The sequence below is a fragment of the Salvelinus fontinalis genome, unplaced genomic scaffold (genome assembly GCF_029448725.1).
Source record: "Salvelinus fontinalis isolate EN_2023a unplaced genomic scaffold, ASM2944872v1 scaffold_0623, whole genome shotgun sequence".
NCBI lineage: Eukaryota > Metazoa > Chordata > Actinopteri > Salmoniformes > Salmonidae > Salvelinus > Salvelinus fontinalis.
Genome location: NW_026600832.1, coordinates 3,897 through 24,474, shown reverse-complemented (window position 1 = coordinate 24,474; position 20,578 = coordinate 3,897). Strand labels below are relative to the sequence as shown.

The 20,578-nt window shown below is 46.5% G+C and overlaps 1 protein-coding gene across 1 annotated transcript in view; it reads left to right on the top strand.

The window, feature by feature from the left end:
* Positions 1 to 19,408, top strand: part of LOC129846760 (unconventional myosin-Va-like) — a 106,792-nt gene extending 87,384 nt beyond the window's left edge. Inside the window, exons 28-41 of the mRNA XM_055914622.1 lie at positions 98 to 198; positions 662 to 718; positions 4,685 to 4,765; positions 4,988 to 5,186; positions 7,369 to 7,462; positions 7,602 to 7,748; positions 8,618 to 8,772; positions 8,940 to 9,029; positions 9,276 to 9,426; positions 9,887 to 10,071; positions 10,770 to 10,867; positions 10,972 to 11,146; positions 14,499 to 14,579; positions 14,945 to 19,408. Coding sequence (XP_055770597.1) covers positions 98 to 198; positions 662 to 718; positions 4,685 to 4,765; positions 4,988 to 5,186; positions 7,369 to 7,462; positions 7,602 to 7,748; positions 8,618 to 8,772; positions 8,940 to 9,029; positions 9,276 to 9,426; positions 9,887 to 10,071; positions 10,770 to 10,867; positions 10,972 to 11,146; positions 14,499 to 14,579; positions 14,945 to 15,097 — 1,767 coding nt within the window. The 3' untranslated portion in view covers positions 15,098 to 19,408. The remainder of the gene's footprint in view (positions 1 to 97; positions 199 to 661; positions 719 to 4,684; positions 4,766 to 4,987; positions 5,187 to 7,368; positions 7,463 to 7,601; positions 7,749 to 8,617; positions 8,773 to 8,939; positions 9,030 to 9,275; positions 9,427 to 9,886; positions 10,072 to 10,769; positions 10,868 to 10,971; positions 11,147 to 14,498; positions 14,580 to 14,944) is intronic.
* Positions 19,409 to 20,578: the final 1,170 nt, after the last annotated feature.

The following is a 20,578-nucleotide window of genomic DNA, read 5'->3' as shown; positions in this document are numbered from 1 at the left end:
GTCTCTGTTCTCTGCCTGATGCTCTGTTGTGTCTTCTCTACATGTGAATGTGGTTCTTTTCCTCTCTCATCCCCCTCCATGTCATCCCTCTCTCCAGGAGACAATGACAGAGCCAGTGCACTATGCAGAGGATGTTCATAAGATGAAGGACTCTGGTGCAATCACTCAGGCTTATCTAGGACTCAAAGAGACCAATAGGTACATCTCTCTTTCTCTCTCTCTCTCTTTTTCTCTTTTGCTTTCCCTCCCCCATCCCTCTATCTCCTTCTCTCTATCTCCTCTCTCTCTCTCTTGCTTTCTCTCTCTCCCCTTCTCTTCGCTTTCCCTCTCCTTCTTGCTTTCTCTCTCTCCCTTTCTCTTTCGCTGTCTCTTTTTTTCTTTCCTTCCCCCTCTATCTCTTTCTCTTTCACTTTCCCTCCCCCTCTATCTCCTTCTTTTTCTCTCTCACGTTCTTTCATTTTCTTTCTGTCGCTTTCCCTCCCCCCTGTCTGTCACCCCCTTCCCTCGTTCCCTTCCTCCCCCCAGAGGTCCACAGAGGACTCATTACAGTACAATCTCCCCACCAGTATGTCTGATGTACTCCATGAGTACACTCAGTGTGTGTGAGATCTGTATGTGTTTGAGAACTGTGTGTGTGAACTCCTCTCTCTGTTTTGCGCAGATCTCAAAGGTTCTTGCATAAACCACTAGAAGCCAATGAGCTCCTAAATCGGCTCAGGTAACCAATCAGATGTGTCCTTTGCATCGTGAGGCAGAGCATGCGTGGCCACGCTGACCAATGGGGATTGAGCAAGACTGAGCGGAGGCTTTTTATTGGATAGGATAATATAGTTGATGATGGCTGGCTGATATTGAATCTATATTAATGATATATTATGTAGGTGATAAAACTAGATTTGCTTCAGTAGCAATGGGTCTGCTTGTTTTGCACGCCGGGCGATGCCTAACCTGTACTGTACTGTAAGTGGCGAAGGCGGCGTAAGCTGCCTGCTAACTAGTATGATGATGACGCTAAGCTAGGTTAGCCTGCGTAATATTGGTAATCGAACTAGCATGGTAATTAAGCTTAGCTAGGTTAGCCTACATAGCATTGGTAATCTAACTAGCATGTTGAAGCTAAACTAGGTTAGCCTCCGTATGGGTTGAAGGTTGAAGGCATGAATGATGTACAGACTCTTAATTACTAATCAGCTCCTATGAAATGTCTTCTTCTGCATGGAACCAACCCTGCATCTTTACCAACCGTGTGTTTCCCTGGGTTGTGTTTTGTTAGTTCCATCATGTTGCTACCACCCTGTGTGTTACGTTGCATTAAGAATCCTTGTCATTTCAGACTTTGATCATTTTGCTTGTTCTCTACCAGGGGTTGGAACCAAAATTATTTTCCAATTGTTTTGTTCTGACTAGAACCATACATTTTTTTGTTCCGACCAGCAAAATAAAGTTCTGAACCGGTTCGAACCCAACAAAAAGCAAAGATTAATACCATTTTTTTCTGTTCCTGTATAAACCTCTGAAATTGACTTTTTTTTAAACATTTAGCTCGACATTAAATTACTTCACCAATCAGTGAGGATATAGCAACTTTCTATGGAGCGGGCAAGCTGTTTACATGCATTGGACAGACGAATGTAGGGCGTTGGATGAGACTGACATTTTCCGGGTGGGGAGAGAGCGAGAGAGGGTGGAGGAGGGTTTGCTTGAAACGGTGGGCATCTTGTTATGATATGCATCATCTGAATTAGGCCCACAGAATTAAACCTTCGGAAGAGCGGCTTATATGAAGGAACTTTGAATGTCTTTGAACTTCAGAAAGTTGTCTTAACGTTGGACCAGCTAGCTGGTATGTGCAGAGCGGCACCAGAATTCAAATAAAAACACTTTTTACTTTTTCTAGTTAGTAAATCCAATGTGAAACATGATAACTATAGTATCCTTAACTAGCACTGAAAAGGTTAATCGATTCTTCTCTGATTGTAAATCTCTCTCCCTAATTTCTGAATCAGACCTGTAACGTCAGTAGGCTACTAGACTATTTTTCAGAGGGGGAGGGGCAGGTAGCCTACACACGCGCACACTGGAATACTTGTCTGTCAGGCGGACACTGGAATACTTGTCTGTCAGGCGGACACTGGAATACTTGTCTGTCAGGCGCACACTGGAATACTTGTCTGTCAGGCGCACACTGGAATACTTTTCTGTCAGTCGGACACTGGAATACTTTTCTGTCAGTCGGACACTGGAATACTTTTCTTAGTGACAGAGTGTGAGGGCTTTGCATATGCACTTTGTTACGTTTTTTGTGGGACTGAAAAACAATGCATGGAAAATAAAATTACGTTATTAACCGGTTCCATGCTTTTAAAATAATGGTTCTGTTCCGGAACAGTATAGATCACTTTTGTTCTGATTCTGTTCCTTGAAAAATGTCTTTTATTTTCCAGTTGTCGGTTCTGTTCCCTGAACTGGTTCCAACCCCTGTTCTAAACACACATTGATTCAGAATACTAAGCACAACAAGCTGACACACAAACAGCATGAGACTGCACCACCCCACCTCCCCTAGTCCACCACCACCCCATCTCCTCTAGTCCACCACCACCCCACCTCCCCTAGTCCACCACCACCCCACCTCCCCTAGTCCACCACCACCCAACCTTCCCTAGTCCACCACCACCCCACCTCCCCTAGTCCACCACCACCCCACCTCCCCTAGTCCACCACCACCCCACCTCCCCTAGTCCACCACCACCCCACCTCCCCTAGTCCACCACCACCCCACCTCACCTAGTCCACCACCACCACCCCACCTCCCCTAGTCCACCACCACCCCATCTCCTCTAGTCCACCCCACCTCCCCTAGTCCACCACCACCCCATCTCCTCTAGTCCACCCCACCTCCCCTAGTCCACCACCACCCCACCTCCTCTAGTCCACCACCATCCTCCCACCTCTAGTCCACCACCACCCCACCTCCCCTATTCCACCACTGCTCCACCTCCCCTAGTCCACCACCGCCCCACCTCCCCTAGTCCCCCACCTTCTCTAGTCCACCACCGCCCCACCTCCCCTAGTCCACCACCACCCCACCTCCCCTAGTCCCCAATCTCCTCTAGTCCACCACCACCCATCTCCTCTAGTCCACCACCACCCCATCTCCCCTAGTCCACAACTACCCACCTCCCCTAGTCCACCACCACCCCACCTCCCCTAGTCCACCACCACCCCACCTCCCCTAGTCCACCACCTCCCCTAGTCCCCCACCTTCTCTAGTCCGCCACCGCCCCACCACCTCTAGTCCCCAACCTCCCCTAGTCCACCACCACTCCACCTCCCCTAGTCCCCCATCTCCTCTAGTCCACCACCACCCCATCTCCCCTGGTCCACAACTACCCACCTCCCCTAGTCCACCAACACCCCACCTCCCCTAGTCCCCCACCTCCCCTAGTCCACCAACACCCCACCTCATCTAGTCTACCACCACCCCATCTCCCGTAGTCCACAACTACCCACCTCCCCTAGTCCACCACCACCCCACCTCCCCTAGTCCACCACCACCCCACCTCCCCTAGTTCCCCACCTCCTCTAGTCCACCACCACCCCACCTCCCCTAGTCCCCCATCTCCTCTAGTCCACCACCACCTGTCTCCTCTAGTCCACCACCACCCCACCTCCCCTAGTCCACCACCACCCCACCTCCCCTAATCCACCACCACCCCACCTCCCCTCATCCCTCATCCCCTAGTCCACCACCACCCAACCTCCCCTAATCCACCACCACCCCACCTCCCCTAGTCCACCACCACCCCACCTCCCCTAGTCCACCACCACCCCATCTCCCCTAGTCCACCACCACCCCACCTCCCCTAGTCCCCCACCTCCTCTAGTCCACCACCACTCCACCTCCCCTAGTCCCCCATCTCCTCTAGTCCACCACCACCCCACCTCCTCTAGTCCACCACCACCCCACCTCCTCTAGTCCACCACCTCCCCTAGTCCACCACCACACCACCTCCCCTAATCCCCTAATCCACCACACCACCTCCCCTAATCCCCTAATCCACCACCCCACCTCCCCTAGTCTAACCACCACCTCCCCTAGTCCACCACCACCTCCCCTAGTCCACCACCACCCCACCTCCCCTAGTCCACCACCACCCCACCTCCCCTAGTCCACCATCATCCCACCTTCTCTAGTCCACCACCACCCCACCTCCCCTAGTCCACCATCATCCCACCTTCTCTAGTCCACCACCACCCCATCTCCCCTAGTCCACCACCACCCCACCTCCCCTAGTCCACCACCATCCCACCTTCTCTAGTCCACCACCACCCCACCTCCCATAGTCCACCATCATCCCACCTCCCCTAGTCCACCAACACCCCACCTCCCCTAGTCCACCAACACCCCATCCCCCCTAGTCCACCACCTCCTCTAGTCCACCACCACCCCATCTCCCCTAGTCCACCACCTCCTCTAGTCCACCACCACCCCACCTCCCCTAGTCCACCACCATCCCACCTTCTCTAGTCCACCAACACCCCACCTCCCCTAGTCCACCACCTCCCCTAGTCCACCACCTCCCCTAGTCCACCACCTCCTCTAGTCCACCACCATCCCATCTCCCCCTTTTTATTTATCCTTTTTTCTGTTCCGTTGCATTCATTTGTGTTTGTTTGTCAGATCCCCCACTGCTGACTTCCATAGGCTGAATGAGGACGGAGAGCTGTGGCTGGTATATGAAGGGTTAAAGGAGACCAACAGGTTAACCGTGTGTGTGTGTGTGTGTGTGTGTGTGTGTGTGTGTGTGTGTGTGTGTGTGTGTGTGTGTGGGGGGGGGGGGGGGGGGGGGGGGGGGGACCAGGGGTGGTGTGGGGCTGTTTGTTCTTGCTCTCTCCATCCCATATTTTCTCCTTCATGCTTTCCCAACCTCCTATAGTAGTTGAAGAATGATTCTCTTCTTCTCTCTCCATCCCCTCCTCTCAGACTGTTGGAGGGCCAGATGCAGCAGCAGCGGCGTAGCTATGACAACGAGGTGGAGGTGTTGCGAGGGGAGTTACAGAGTGTTAAAGAGGAGAATAACCGTCAACAACAGCTGCTGGCCCAGAACCTGCAGCTCCCACCAGAGGCACGCATAGAGGCTAGTCTACAGCATGAGATCACACGACTCACCAACGAAAACCTGGTACGTTACACACTTACACACACACATGTATACACATAGTATACAGACACATGTATACACACACACATACATGGAGTGTACAAAACATTAAGGATACCTGCTCTTTCCATGACATAGACTGACCAGGTGAATCCAGGTGAAAGCTATGATCCCTTATTGATGTCACTTGTTAAATCCACTTCAATCGGTATAGATGAAGGGGAGGAGACAGTTTAAGGAAGGATTTAAACAATCGAGACATGGATTGTGTGTGTGTGTGTGCCATTCAGAGGGTGAACGGTCAAGACAAAACATTTAAGTGCCTTTGAACAAGGTATGGTAGTAGGTGTCAGGCGCACCGGTTTGTGTCAAGAACTGCAACACTGCTGGGTTTTTCACACTCAACCGTTTCCCGTGTGTTTCAAGAATGGTCCACCACCCAAAGGACATCCAGCCAACTTGACACAACTGTGGGAAGCATTGGAGTCAACATGGACCAGCATCCCTGTGGAAGGCTTACGAATCCTAACAAATTAAGGCTGTTCTGAGGGGAAAAGGGGGGGTGCAACTCAATGTTAGGACGGTGTCCTTAATGTTTTGTACACAGTGTATACACACGCTTACAAACATGCAAACGTGTACACACATGCAGTCACACACACATGCAGTCACACACACATTTTAAAACACAAATTGTAATACGTTTACGAAATGATTTAAGCATTTAAAAGGTCATAGATGAATGGAAAAAAACGCATATACTCAGACCAGATCACTGGCCCCACCAGGACAACCTGCTGCCATCAACCCTTATTGGTCGCTAGTGGTACTGTCATAGTTACTGTTTTACTGAGGGGGCGTGTGTGTCCGACACCACCCAGATGTGTGTGTCCTGTGAGAACCCTCTGATGTGTGTGTCCTGTGAGAACCCTCTGATGTGTGTGTCCTGTGAGAACCCTCTGATGTGTGTGTCCTGTGAGAACCCTCTGATGTGTGTGTCCTGTGAGAACCCTCTGTGTGTGTGTCCTGTGAGAACCCTCTGATGTGTGTGTGTCCTGTGAGAACCCTCTGATGTGTGTGTGTCCTGTGAGAACCCTCTGATGTGTGTGTGTCCTGTGAGAACCCTCTGATGTGTGTGTGTCCTGTGAGAACCCTCTGATGTGTGTGTGTCCTGTGAGAACCCTCTGATGTGTGTGTGTCCTGTGAGAACCCTCTGATGTGTGTGTGTCCTGTGAGAACCCTCTGATGTGTGTGTGTCCTGTGAGAACCCTCTGATGTGTGTGTGTCCTGTGAGAACCCTCTGATGTGTGTGTGTCCTGTGAGAACCCTCTGATGTGTGTGTGTCCTGTGAGAACCCTCTGATGTGTGTGTGTCCTGTGAGAACCCTCTGATGTGTGTGTGTCCTGTGAGAACCCTCTGATGTGTGTGTGTCCTGTGAGAACCCTCTGATGTGTGTGTGTCCTGTGAGAACCCTCTGATGTGTGTGTGTCCTGTGAGAACCCTCTGATGTGTGTGTGTCCTGTGAGAACCCTCTGATGTGTGTGTGTCCTGTGAGAACCCTCTGATGTGTGTGTGTCCTGTGAGAACCCTCTGATGTGTGTGTGTCCTGTGAGAACCCTCTGATGTGTGTGTGTCCTGTGAGAACCCTCTGATGTGTGTGTCCTGTGAGAACCCTCTGATGTGTGTGGATGTCACCTAACAGGAGATGCTGAGGACCGAGGATCCAACAGCATATCGCAGCGCCAAAGTCAACATATTACGACGGATGGTTGTATGTCGAGTCTAAGGACATTGTGTGTGTTTCTCTGCACGTGTGTGTGACCACTAACAGAGTTTGGTGTGTGTCACATTTCTACTCTAACTCTGTTAACCCACAACAGACAAATCCAGCAGAGCACCTCTTCTCTCTAACTCACACAGGAGGTCAATGTGTTAAACCCAGCACCTCTTCTCTCTGTTAACATACAGCCAGGCCTTGTTTCAAATTAGCACCCCCCCTCTCTCTAACCCCACAGAGGACCAAATAAGTACCCCCTATTTTAAATCAACCCCCTCTCTCTCTTCAACCCACTGGGTAAGGGAGCCTGTTTTTGTCTGAACTTTGATCATTGTCAGCTTCCTGTTTGACCGCTGATCCCTTCGCTTTGATAAACTGATGGACTATTGCCAACCTCACCTCTCTTTCTCTTTCTCTCTCTCTCAGGACCTCATGGAACAGCTGGAGAAGCAGGATAAAACTATCCGTAAGCTTAAGAAACAGCTGAAGGTGTTCTCGAAGAAGATTGGAGAAATGGGAGGTAAGGAAGGAGACGCACCTGACCGTCTGTGTAGACGGGTGTCTGTTGGACCTGAATTTGTGTATATCTGACCATGTGTGTGTGTGTGTGTGTGTGTGTGTGTGTGTGTGTGTGTGTGTGTGTGTGTGTGTGTGTCTAGCTGGCCATGTTGAGACTATATCTCCGGGTCAGATGGTTGAAGAGACGGTCCGTCCGGTGAACATTCCTCGTCGTGAGAAAGACTTCCAGGGAATGTTGGAGTACAAGAAGGAGGATGAGCTGAAACTGGTTAAGAACCTCATACTGGGTATGTAACCTCCACTCTGACCTCTAACCATTCTCAATCTTGCACTCTTTTTTAACTCTCTCTCTCTCTCTCGCTCTCTCTCTCACACCACCTCTCTCGCTCTCTCTCTCACACCACCTCTCTCGCTCTCTCTCACCACCTCTCTCTCTCTCTCTCACCACCTCTCTCTCTCTCTCGCTCTCACCACCTCTCGCTCTCACCACCTCTCTCTCTCTCTCACCACCTCTCTCTCTCTCTCACCACCTCTCTCTCTCTCTCTCTCACCACCTCTCTCTCACCACCTCTCTCTCTCTCTCACACCACCTCTCTCTCTCTCTCACACCACTTCTCTCTCTCTCTCACACCACCTCTCTCTCTCTCTCTCACCACCTCTCTCTCTCTCTCTCACCACCTCTCTCTCTCTCACCACCTCTCTCTCTCACCACCTCTCACCACCTCTCTCTCTCACCACCTCTCTCTCTCACCACCTCTCTCTCTCACCTCTCTCTCACCACCTCTCTCTCTCTCTCTCTCTCTCTCTCTCTCTCTCTCTCACCAGCTCTCTCTCTCTCTCTCTCACCAGCTCTCTCTCTCTCTATCTCTCACCACCTCTCTCTCTCTCTCACCAGCTCTCTCTCTCTCTCTCTCTCTCTCTCTCTCTCTCTCACCAGCTCTCTCTCTCTCTCTCTCTCACCAGCTCTCTCTCTCTCTATCTCTCACCACCTCTCTCTCTCTCTCACCAGCTCTCTCTACCTCTACCTTTCTTTCTCTACCTCTCTCTCTCTACCTTTCTATGCGTGTTAGAGAGAAGTTTTTCTGTTTATACATAGATACAGGCATATACATAGATAATCCAATAGTCTATTGTAACAGTCAATTATCTGTAACAGAGTTGAAGCCTCGTGGTGTAGCGGTAAATCTGATCCCAGGCCTGCCAGCCTACATCCTCTTCATGTGTCTGAGGCATGCTGACTATGTCAACGATGACCAGAAGGTCAGGACGCTGCTCACATCCACCATCAACAGCATCAAGAAGATACTCAAGGTGCGTAAGGCTCTGGTTTAAAGTAGTGCTCTATATATGGTATAGGAAGGATGTCATTTGGGGCGCACACCCTCTGATATCAGTAAAACTACATTAAGTTGCTCCTATACTTGTGTAGCAACACTGTAATTACACTAGTAACTATATTGTCATTTTATCTCTGTCAGAAACGGGGGGATGACTTTGAGACGGTCTCCTTCTGGCTGTCCAACACCTGCCGCTTCCTACACTGTCTCAAACAGTACAGCGGAGATGAGGTGAGACCGGACCCAGCACACACACACACACACACACACACACACACACACACACACACACACACACACACACACACAAATACTCAAACAAATGCTTACAGACCGACACACACACACAGACAGTCTGAAACGGTACAGCGGCGGTGAGGTACACCCCAAAACACAGAAACACTTTATTCTTGCGATGCTCCAACTTGTGTGTTTGTATCTGTTTCTCTCTCTTCCTCCTCCTCTCTGTTCCTGCAGTCGTTTATGAAGCACAACACTCCTAAGCAGAATGATCACTGCCTGTCTAACTTTGACCTGGCTGAGTACCGTCAGGTCCTCAGTGACCTGGCCATTCAGATCTACCAGCAGCTCATCAAATGCATGGAGAACATCCTACAGCCCATGATTGGTGAGTCCACCACGCTGTGTGTGTGTGTGTGTGTGCGTTTTTATTGAATTGAATGTAACCTTTATTTAACTAGGCAAGCCAGTTAAGAACAAATTCTTATTTACAATGACGGCTAAACCCGGATGACGCTGGGCCAATTGTTCGCCGCCCTGTGGGACTCCCAATCACGACCGGATGTGATACAGCCTGGATTCGACCCAGGGAATGTAGTGAAGCCTCTTGCACTGAGATGCAGGGCCTTAGACCGCTGCGTCACTGTGTGGTGTGTGGGTGGGTGAACATCCAACCACTAACGTGTACTGTGTGTGTGTGTGTGTGTGTGTGTGTGTGTGTGTGTGTGTGTGTGTGTGTGTGTGTGTGTGTGTGTGTGTGTGTGTGTGTGTGTGTGTGTGTGTGTGTGTGTGTGTGTGTGTGTGTGTGTGTGTGTGTGTGTGTGTGTGTGTGTGTGTGTGTGTCCCAGTCTCTGGTATGTTGGAGCATGAGACCATCCAGGGTGTGTCGGGGGTTAAGCCGACCGGTCTGCGTAAACGGACATCGAGCATCGCTGACGAGGGAACCTACACGCTGGAATCCATCTTACGTCAGCTCAGCGCTTTCCACTCCACCATGTGTCAGCACGGCACCGACCCTGAACTCATCAAACAGGTCCGTGTGTCTGACGCCTGGTTGTGTTCTGACCCTGACCCCTGGTTGTGTTCTGACCCCTGGTTGTGTTCTGACCCTGACCCCTGGTTGTGTTCTGACCCCTGGTTGTGTTCTGACCCCTGGTTGTGTTCTGACCCTGACCCCTGGTTGTGTTCTGACCCTGACCCCTGGTTGTGTTCTGACCCTGACCCCAGGTTGTGTTCTGACCCTGACCCCAGGTTGTGTTCTGACCCCTGGTTGTGTTCTGACCCCTGGTTGTGTTCTGACCCCTGGTTGTGTTCTGACCCCTGGTTGTGTTCTGACCCCTGGTTGTGTTCTGACCCCTGGTTGTGTTCTGACCCCTGGTTGTGTTCTGACCCTGACCCCTGGTTGTGTTCTGACCCCTGGTTGTGTTCTGACCCCTGGTTGTGTTCTGACCCTTGGTTGTGTTCTGACCCCTGGTTGTGTTCTGACCCCTGGTTGTGTTCTGACCCCTGGTTGTGTTCTGACCCCTGGTTGTGTTCTGACCCCTGGTTGTGTTCTGACCCCTGGTTGTGTTCTGACCCCTGGTTGTGTTCTGACCCCTGGTTGTGTTCTGACCCCTGGTTGTGTTCTGACCCCTGGTTGTGTTCTGACCCCTGGTTGTGTTCTGACCCTGACCCCTGGTTGTGTTCTGACCCCAGGTTGTGTTCTGACCCCTGGTTGTGTTCTGACCCCAGGTTGTGAAGCAGCAGTTCTACATCATTGGAGCTGTGACTCTCAACAATCTGCTGCTGCGTAAAGACATGTGCTCCTGGAGCAAAGGCATGCAGATCAGGTGGGTTCAGAGAGGCTGTCATGTCTTAGTATGTATAGACAGACTGTGTCTAATGTGTTTTATAGAGTGTGTGTGTGTGTAACGTATATAATGTGGTGTACCAGGTATAACGTGAGTCAGCTGGAGGAGTGGCTGCGTGACAAGTCTCTGATGCTGTGTGGAGCCAAGGAGACTCTGGAGCCTCTGATTCAGGCTGCTCAGCTGCTGCAAGTCAAGAAGAAGACGGACGAAGACGCCGAGGCCATCTGCTCCATGTGCAACAGCCTGTCCACATCTCAGGTAACCAATCACAGCTCGCTATTCTGCTCATGTACTAAACTAACCAATTAGAGCCCTTTTTTACCACTCAGGTACTAGATGAAGGAAAAAGGAAACCGCACACTGCTCTTGATAGTATCACCGATATTTAATAAGCTTACGTATCGGCCTCACGGCCTTCATCAGAGCTTTTGTGATTTTTTAAAATCTGCACCCTTATGTAGACCTGGCCCCACCCACATCCGTTCTACACATCGAAGGGGGTTGGAGGCAAAGGAAAAACAAATAAGTGCTACCAAATATAACAATATGCATTTCATAAATATTACACAAGTGTATAAATAAGGCGTATTAAACACGTCTGTAAAACCTCAATGAGGACATAGCAAGTTTACAATAGTCATTGGGTACATCGTACGAAAAACATCAGAGTAATCTACAATAGACACATATTTCATGTTCAAATTCACAACATAACATACATAGGCATTTCATCATTAAGTCCTTTAGGAAATAATGTCTGGAGGGTGAAATTCCCAAAACATTCTCTTTTACTCAGAGTATTATTAATATCCCCTCCCCTGTCTGATATCTTAACTTTCTCTATGCCACAAAATCTAAAGGTGGAAATGTCATTGAAATGTACAGCGACTGGATAATCCCTGTCGTTTCTCCTGATTGAACTTTTATTTTCACTAATTCTCTGTTTGAGAGAGCGGGAGGTTTTACCGACATAGCAGAGCCCACATAGACATTTAATAATGTAAACAACATGGGTGGTGGAACACGTAATAATGTCATTTATTTGGAACCGTTTTCCTGTGTGTGGGTGGCAGAAATATTCACACTTTATCATATTGTTGCACTGTGCGCATCCTCTGAAGGCGTAAAAGAGCTTGGCTGATTTTCTTTTGTGGCTTGCAGTTGGCGTGAACCAATTTATGGCGTAAATTACGACCTCTCCTATACACAATGTGTGGTGGATGTTTAAATTCAGCCGGCAAAGCTGGGTCCGATGATAAAATATGCCAGTGTTTCTTGACCACACCTCCCACTTTTCACGAATTCAAAGTATATGTGGTTGTGAACATTACGGAGGGTTCTGTAGCGGGTCTTTGTTGTAGCAGTTCATCTCGTGTTTTCTCCAAATGATGAGCTTCATCCACACATTGTGACGAATATCCTCTTCTTAGAAACCTCATGTGCATCTCCGCTGCTGTTTCTAGATAATCCTCTGTGAAGTGGCAGATACGGCGCAGTCTGAAAAACTGGCTTCTTGGAAGTCCTCTTTTTAACGGCTCAGGGTGGAAGCTGTCCCCCTGTAATAGAGTATTTCTGTCCGTTTCTTTTCTATACAGAGTTGTTAACAGGGTTCCATTTGATTTCTCAATCCACATATCGAGATAATGAACACGTTGAGTGTCACGTTCAATAGGGAATTTGAGATTAGGGTCAATGTCATTGAGTAGTGCCATAAAATCTGACGGCTCTTGTTCAGTTCCTTCCCATATACAAACAATGTCGTCAATATATCGATACCACTTCAGGACTTTATTCAAAAATGGATTCTCGTTTTCATTATTAACAAAACGTTCTTCAAAAAGACCCACATAAAGGTTAGCATAGCTCGGAGCAAATGTAGAGCCCATCGATGTTCCATTCGTTTGGAGGTAGTATTCATCATCAAACCTGAAATAGTTATACATCAAAACATATTCAGCCAGCTCTAGAATGAAGTTTGTTGGTGGATATTCATTAGTATCTCTTGTCTCCCAAATAGTGTGCTAGTGCTGCCAGCCCCCCCACATGGGGAATGCTGGTATATAGACTCTCCACATCTAATGTGACCAAAATACAGTCTTCTTTTAAACCCGTTATTAGTGAGATCCTGTTTATGAAGTCTATAGAGTCTTTTACATATGATGGCAATGATTGCACATGAGATTTAATAAAAAGAGTCTACAAAGTTCGACAATGGCTCTAGCATTGAGCCTATTCCTGCAACCACTGGTCTGCCTGGATAGTTGCCTTGTTGTGTTTTAGGTTTGTGTCATTTCGGTAAAATCTATAAGCATGGACGTATGGCACATTTGCAGCAAAGATATTCATATTCAGGTTTTGAGATGAGGTGGTTTAGTAGGGCCCCAGATTCGAACATATTTCCCTTTGGAACACCTGTGTGAGATCAACACTCAGTTTTCTATAGAAACGTTCATTGCTGAGTTGTCTCTGAATTTCTACTTTATATTTTTCATAGTCTAAAACAACCACAGCACCCCCTTGTCTGCAGGTTTTATAACCGAAGATGAATCTTTCATTAATTCTTTGAGTGCCAGTTCTTCTGTTATAGTGAGGTTCTTCTGAATGTGGTTTGTTTGTCTCGTATATACTGACATGGCTTCTTGTTTGACTAACCTACAATAGGTATTAATCGAGGAGTTGTTAACCATGGGACAGAATTTGCTTTTGGGCTTAAAATGGTACCAGTTCTTTGACGTGTTATTAGGCCCGAATCAGTGTTTTGCAAAAACACATGCTTAAGTTTAATCTTGCGAAAGAATTTAAACAGATCTACTTTCGTATCGAATGGTTTATCTGTACATGTAGGTACAAAAGAGAGGCCCTTAGATAAGACTGAGACTTGAGCGTCAGTAAGGTCTTTTTTGGAGAGGTTAATTACCGTGTCCCGCTGTAGCTCCGTGTCCACGGCCTGTGTTCCTGGTCTCTTCGACCGCTTGACTCTCCTGCATCATTTCTTTTCTTTCGTGGAGCCCTCTGTTGCTTCCGGGCTAAAAAAACAGACTGTGTGCCATGGTAGCTGGAGTCACTGTCTGTAGGGAATTCGCTCTCGGTGGATGCCTCTATGTCCAAGTTTCCATGTCCTTCCGCTGCTGCGTATCTGAGTCCCCCGATCAGCGGTGCGTCTCTCCGTCGGCCTCTCCGTGCTCCTGTTCAGGTACTGAACTAACCAATCACAGCCCTCTCTACCACTTAGGTCCTAAACTAACCAATCACAGCCCTCTCTACCACTCAGGTACTGAACTAGTCAATCACAGCCCTCTCTACCACTTAGGTCCTAAACTAACCAATCACAGCCCTCTCTACCACTCAGGTACTGAACTAGTCAATCACAGCCCTCTCTACCACTTAGGTCCTAAACTAACCAATCACAGCCCTCTCTACCACTCAGGTACTGAACTAGTCAATCACAGCCCTCTCTACCACTTAGGTCCTGAACTAACCAATCCCAGCCCTCAGGTACTCAATTTACCAGTCAAGCCCAATCACTGCGGAGAATGGGACAGGGGATCAGTTGAGTTAATAGTTCAAGGTTCAACTAATGAAGTTTGTCTCTGTGTTTCTGTGTTCCCAGATTGTAAAGGTGTTGAACCTGTACACTCCAGTCAACGAGTTTGAAGAGAGGGTGTCTGTTACCTTCATACGAACCATACAGGTAAGTGTCAGTCTGTTTGCCTGTCTGCGTCTGTCTGTCAGTCTCTGCATATAAGTAACTGTAACTAATGTATATATTTTCCCTCTCCTTCGCTCCCTCTTTGTTTCTCCCTCTCTGTATCTCCATCTCTCTCTCTGTCTCTCTCTCTCTCTCTCTCCCTGTCTCTCTCTCTCTCTCTCTCCCTGTCTCTCCCTGTCTCTCCCTGTCTCTCTCTCTCCCTGTCTCTCTCTCTCCCTGTCTCTCTCTCTCCCTGTCTCTCTCTCTCCCTGTCTCTCTCTCTCCCTGTCTCTCTGTCTCTCTCTCTGTCTCTCTCTCTCTGTCTCTCTCTCTGTCTCTTTGTCTCTCTCTCTGTCTCTGTCTGTCAGACTCGTTTGCGGGACCGCTGTGAGACTCCTCAGCTGTTGATGGACACTAAGATCATCTACCCAGTCACCTTCCCTTTCAACCCCTCCTCTCTGGCCCTGGAGACTATCCAAATACCAGGCTCCCTCAACCTAGCCTTCCTTACCCGCGTCTAACACATACACGACTAATAGATAGGCTATACATAGGCATGCAATCACATGCATACACAAACCATTCTCTTCCTAACACATCCAAACACTTACATACAGTACACACATACACACGCTCAGCTTCCACCCTACGGTAGTTTTTATGTCAGTAGTTGAAAGCCCATCCTCCTCCGCGTGTACAAATGCTCAACTCTAAGAGAATGCACCGCTACAGGCCACCTTTTCTCCTATCTTACCCCCTTTTACTAAGCTACACTCCCCACCTACAACCCCATTTAAGACCGAGTACCGTGTTCCCCCAGTCCTCTTTTCTCCTCTTTGTTCTCTTCTCAATAGTGTAGTGTTTTCTAGCAGTCCGGTTCTCCCATAGGAATGTATTACGGTACACTTAAGCTAGCTGTCCAGGGCTAGCATCACAGCTAGCTAGCTCCTTCAGCTAAGCTCAGCTAGCAGCTGTTGTGTTATGATAGGATGCTAGTGCTTCTACAGTTATCTAGCTAGCATCAGTTTTGAGTACATCGTTATCTACTCACCCACTGAACACAGTCAAGCCAAGTGCAGTACCCATTGTCTGTACCATAATTTTATACATATATAAATACATATAAATATTAATATATATATATCACTCTAGGGTGTTTTATTTATTGCATTTATCTCACTCCCTTTCCTAGAATACGTTTTTCTTTGCAGACAGAAAACATGGATACCATCGACATGTAGGCTTATCTCTCCAGCTTTCCAGACCGGAGAGAAGTATGGCCATGGAAAGACCACTAGAGTCCTGTAGTATTAGAATTATGTCTATAGCAGGTGATCTATCTAGTCTCATTTAATTAGCACTATTTAATGTAGCTTTTTATTTGTTTAGCTCATGATGTATTGTGCTTTAAGATCTCTCTGCCGTAGCTTTGTCCTGTGTAACCTGCTTCTCTAGTAGATCTGCACTTTAGCACCGCTGCACCAGAGGTTGAAATAGAGGATTAGACTGGAACAGAGGTTGAAATAGAGGATTAGACTGGAACAGAGGTTGAAATAGAGGATTAGACTGGAACAGAGGTTGAAATAGAGGATTAGACTGGAACAGAGGTTGAAATAGAGGATTAGACTGGAACAGAGGTTGAAATAGAGGATTAGACTGGAACAGAGGTTGAAATTGAGGATTAGACTGGAACAGAGGTTGAAATAGAGGATTAGACTTGAACAGATGTTGAAATAGAGGATTAGACTGGAACAGAGGTTGAAATAGAGGATTAGACTGGAACAGAGGTTGAAATAGATAGAGGATTAGACTGGAACAGAGGTTGAAATAGATAGAGGATTAGACTGGAACAGAGGTTGAAATAGATAGAGGATTAGACTTGCAATAGAGGGCTAGACTGGACGAGTAGTTTAGATAGGTATGGGTATAAAACTATCAGGTTTAGACGGCTTCAGCTACTGTACTTGCTTCTCCACTTTAACTAAGTAGTTTGGTTCCAAAACCCCTACAGAGGACTCACTAACTCACACACACACACACACACACACACACACACACACACACACACACACACACACACACACACACACACACACACACACTAGTGACTGTTGTTAAAAACAGAATCACACTGGATCCTACATATCCACTACCACATCGTTTCCCAAAACTATTGGTCGCGGCCACATGTGGGGGCGCCTGATTTTTAAAAATGGGGTTGAACAAAAATACAATAAAACCGAGCTTTGTTCATAGAACCAGGGTTACGTCGGTAACCTCCGGTAGCCTCTAGATACAGTTGTAATAAACAGAGCGGTTTCTGTTTTCTTCCTACAAATGTGGCTCTATCTTTTAAACGGTTCAAGATACAAAATATTATGACCCCATCACTGAAAGATAAGACTCTCAGGAACACGTATGTGTCTTCTGTTTCCCTCCACAATGGCCACAAGCCTCATTAGAACAGAGTGGACAAGACCAGGAACTAAATCAGCTAAAACAATAAGTTTACATTAGCGTTGGAGTCGTGTTTTTTTTATATATATCAAAATGGGGCTGCGGACAACAGTTGGAACTCCTGCAGTACCAACTACTACATATCTTCACTTCTAAGTATCTACATGTCCTCACCCCACCCTTCTGTCTGCTCCACTCTCTGTACGTTATGATGGACAAGATCTGTAGGTATTCCTTTCAGTATTATAGCCTTGAAAGGAGGTTGTGCCTGTTACTAAACCTGGTTACCACTGAGCCAGTCTGTTTTACTGTAGTTGCTCTCATAATCCATCGCATTTAGACTCAGTATCAACCATGTCTTGAATATTTTTCCCTACAGCCTGTATTAAATGCTGTCATGCCAGCTTTACTCCAGAAACTAAATCACTTCTTTGTAGACTAACTATTACATGCCCTGGCTACAGTCTCTACTCTAACCTACTCTAACTCTTACCCCCGTCTTTCATTCCCTACTAACCTACTCTAACAACTCCTTCACTGTCTCCCCAACCACCTCTTCACTGTGTCCCAACATCAGCCAAATCTGTTTTCATGGCTCTACTTTTAGAGAAAGCTGCCATGTTGTTGCTCAGCACCAGAAAGTGACCAGTAGAGGGCGACATTGGACACTAGGTCACATGATTGGCTTCTATAGAACCAGACATTCTGCCAGATGTTCTATAGAATCAAAGAAGATCTACAAACATTCTATTCACTACTACTAAGGCCCTTCTAACCTCTCTGACTGGTCAACCGCTGAGGGACAGAAAGGATAGAACTACATTTATCATCATCGTTGCCTCTCTTCCTTACTTGTGCCATCAGTGTTCACCCATACCCTAACTGCTCATCAACCACCAACTTGATTTAACCATCAACCTTATTGTTTAACCTTCAACCTTATTTTACCGTGAATCTTATTATTTACCGTGACCTTTATTTGCCTACCAACCCTGACCCTTTGAACTTTGTTACCTGACCTATAGAGACACGCGACTCAAAACATATTATTATTATTACTATCATTGATGTAGGAGTCAAATTCATGTTTAAACTTGTTTTGTGATGCAATTTAATTAATAATCATATATTTATTATTGGGACCACCATGAGTGTATTGTATAAAAATTAAAAATTGCCTTTTTGTTACATTTTTGCAGCGTTGCATTTTAATGAAGGATTTTTAGGAATACGTTTTAGGTTGTTCAACATGTGTGTAGTGATACCAGATCTAAAATGCAAATCTGCATCTTGGACGATACTGGAAAATAATACTGGCAATACTGCAGGTTTTACCCTTGTGAATGTTTTAGAGCTGTTATTGATCATACATATAGGATGACTTCATTGTTACTCATGTTTGGGACAAAGCCTTACATATGATTTTAAAAACACTATCATCTCCTGTCTTTGTCTGTCTGTTACACAACTACTGTTTTAAAAAGTAGCATTATTATTATTGAATGTTTTGACAAGTTGTCCTTAGATCTTATTTCAGAGGCTGGGATTCAAGGATTGTTTTGCTTTCTGTCTAGTTGCACTTTTTGAAATATTTACTGAACAAGTTTAATAAACGCTGATAAAGTTAGTTCTGTCTGCCCTTAACCTATCTGATATGATTCTAATTTCTTTGATCATCATGTGGTCTATGTTCCTCCAGAGAGGTCATCTAGCTGTAGTCATTTACACAGTAGAAGGCTATAGTCTTAGTGACTATCCCAAATGGTACCATATTCACTAGATAGTGCACAGCTTTTGACCAGGGCCCATAGGGAATAGGGTGCCATTTGGTATGTACCCTTAGTCCATTTCTATGATTAGCCTTCTTTAAGCAGTGTAGATGTCCCGCTCTCCCCTTCCCCTTATAGTGTCCCACTCTGTAGATGCCGTGTGCCTCAGACAGGCTTGTTCATGTAGACACTCTGTGGTACGACCGGTCTTCACCTCATTTTAATGTACATTTTAACATCTCCAGATGGTTCTTAAAATAGATACTTAAAATCTCCCTTTTTATGGTTTTGACAATTGAGGTCAATGCTAAAGTATCACATCAAGTCACGACATCATCACTAACCGACACATCTCATTGACCTAATGATCTGAAGACTTCATACAGTCCACCTGTGGTAGAGATGCTGAACTCTGCTCTTCTCCATCTCCTCGCTTCTATTCACTTCTTTGTCCTCTCTCCTCCCGTGTGTACATCAGGAGAACTGGACTGTGTGTATAATTCCTGGTAGCTGTACTTAGTGAATGTGTTCACCATTAAGAAACTTGGAATACGTTTAAATTGTCAAACCCTGTAAAAGACAAATAAAGGAATTCAGCACTGAAAATATTTTTTTGTTTTTTTGTCCAAAGCCAAAAGCAAGCTGTGGTCATGAATGGGTTATGAAAATAATAGCAGTTATTATATTATTGTATTATTATAAACATTATGCCATGGAATTTTAGCTTTAAGTTCATATTAAATATGTGAACTATTTCAGCCCTCAGACCGTTCAGTGGCTAGCTGACCTATAGCCTGAACAAGTAATACAGCCCTTACCACCAACAATAACATTTACCATTAGTGGATGTGAAACAATCTGACCTTGGACCAGTGATTAGAGACAGCTTCTATCCAGTCCTAATACTTTGGGCTTCATCCCAAATGGAACTTTATTCTCTTTCTAGTGCACTACTTTTGACCAGGCCATCGGGTTCTGGACATAAGAAGTGCACTTTAAAGGGGATATGGTGCCATTTGGGACGTGACCCTGGTCTGTACCTGAGGGTAATACTGTGGCGTGGTCAAAGCCCTTGGTAAGTAGCTTAGTGTTCCCTCTCTGTCCCTGGCCTCCAGTCCTCTAACTAACTAACGCTGGACAACACTGTCTCCTCAGGATAGCATACCGTCTGACAGACAAACCAACTTCCCTCATTAGGTAAGAACTATATTATATGTTTGTTATGATGATGTCATGCAGTTGTGTTGGAAACAGTTGGTCAGCTATTTGTTTATATTTAAGGCATATCAGGTCTGTAAGCATGTATAATATGAGATTGACTGATTTTAAATAATGGCAAGGTGTTGACTTAGTTATAATTCAATATACATGGCCTTCAGCAATGTATTTAGGATATTACTTTGAGAATTTGATAAACCACTGAAAAGCCATACATGGACTGTATAGGGCTTAGGGTTAGGTGGATCACTATCAGCACTGTAACACTAAAGCCTATTTCTCAGTCTCTATTTTAAGCATGTGGCTAGTACAGTACGGAACAGTGTACAGTAGTATAGGAAGTTTGTGGGTACCATCCACTCCCGTTGTGCCCAAGAGCAAGGCACTCGCTCCAGCATAACCCCCACATAGCTCCAGGGGTGCTGCATTGTGGTTGACCTTGTGCTCCTCGGAAGTGTCTATGTTGTTATGTGTTTCCGTGGTGTCCTGGGGGTTGGGAGCAGCGCATCCTGCATTCCTAAGGCTACTGATCAAAATAGTCACATGGCTAGCATATAA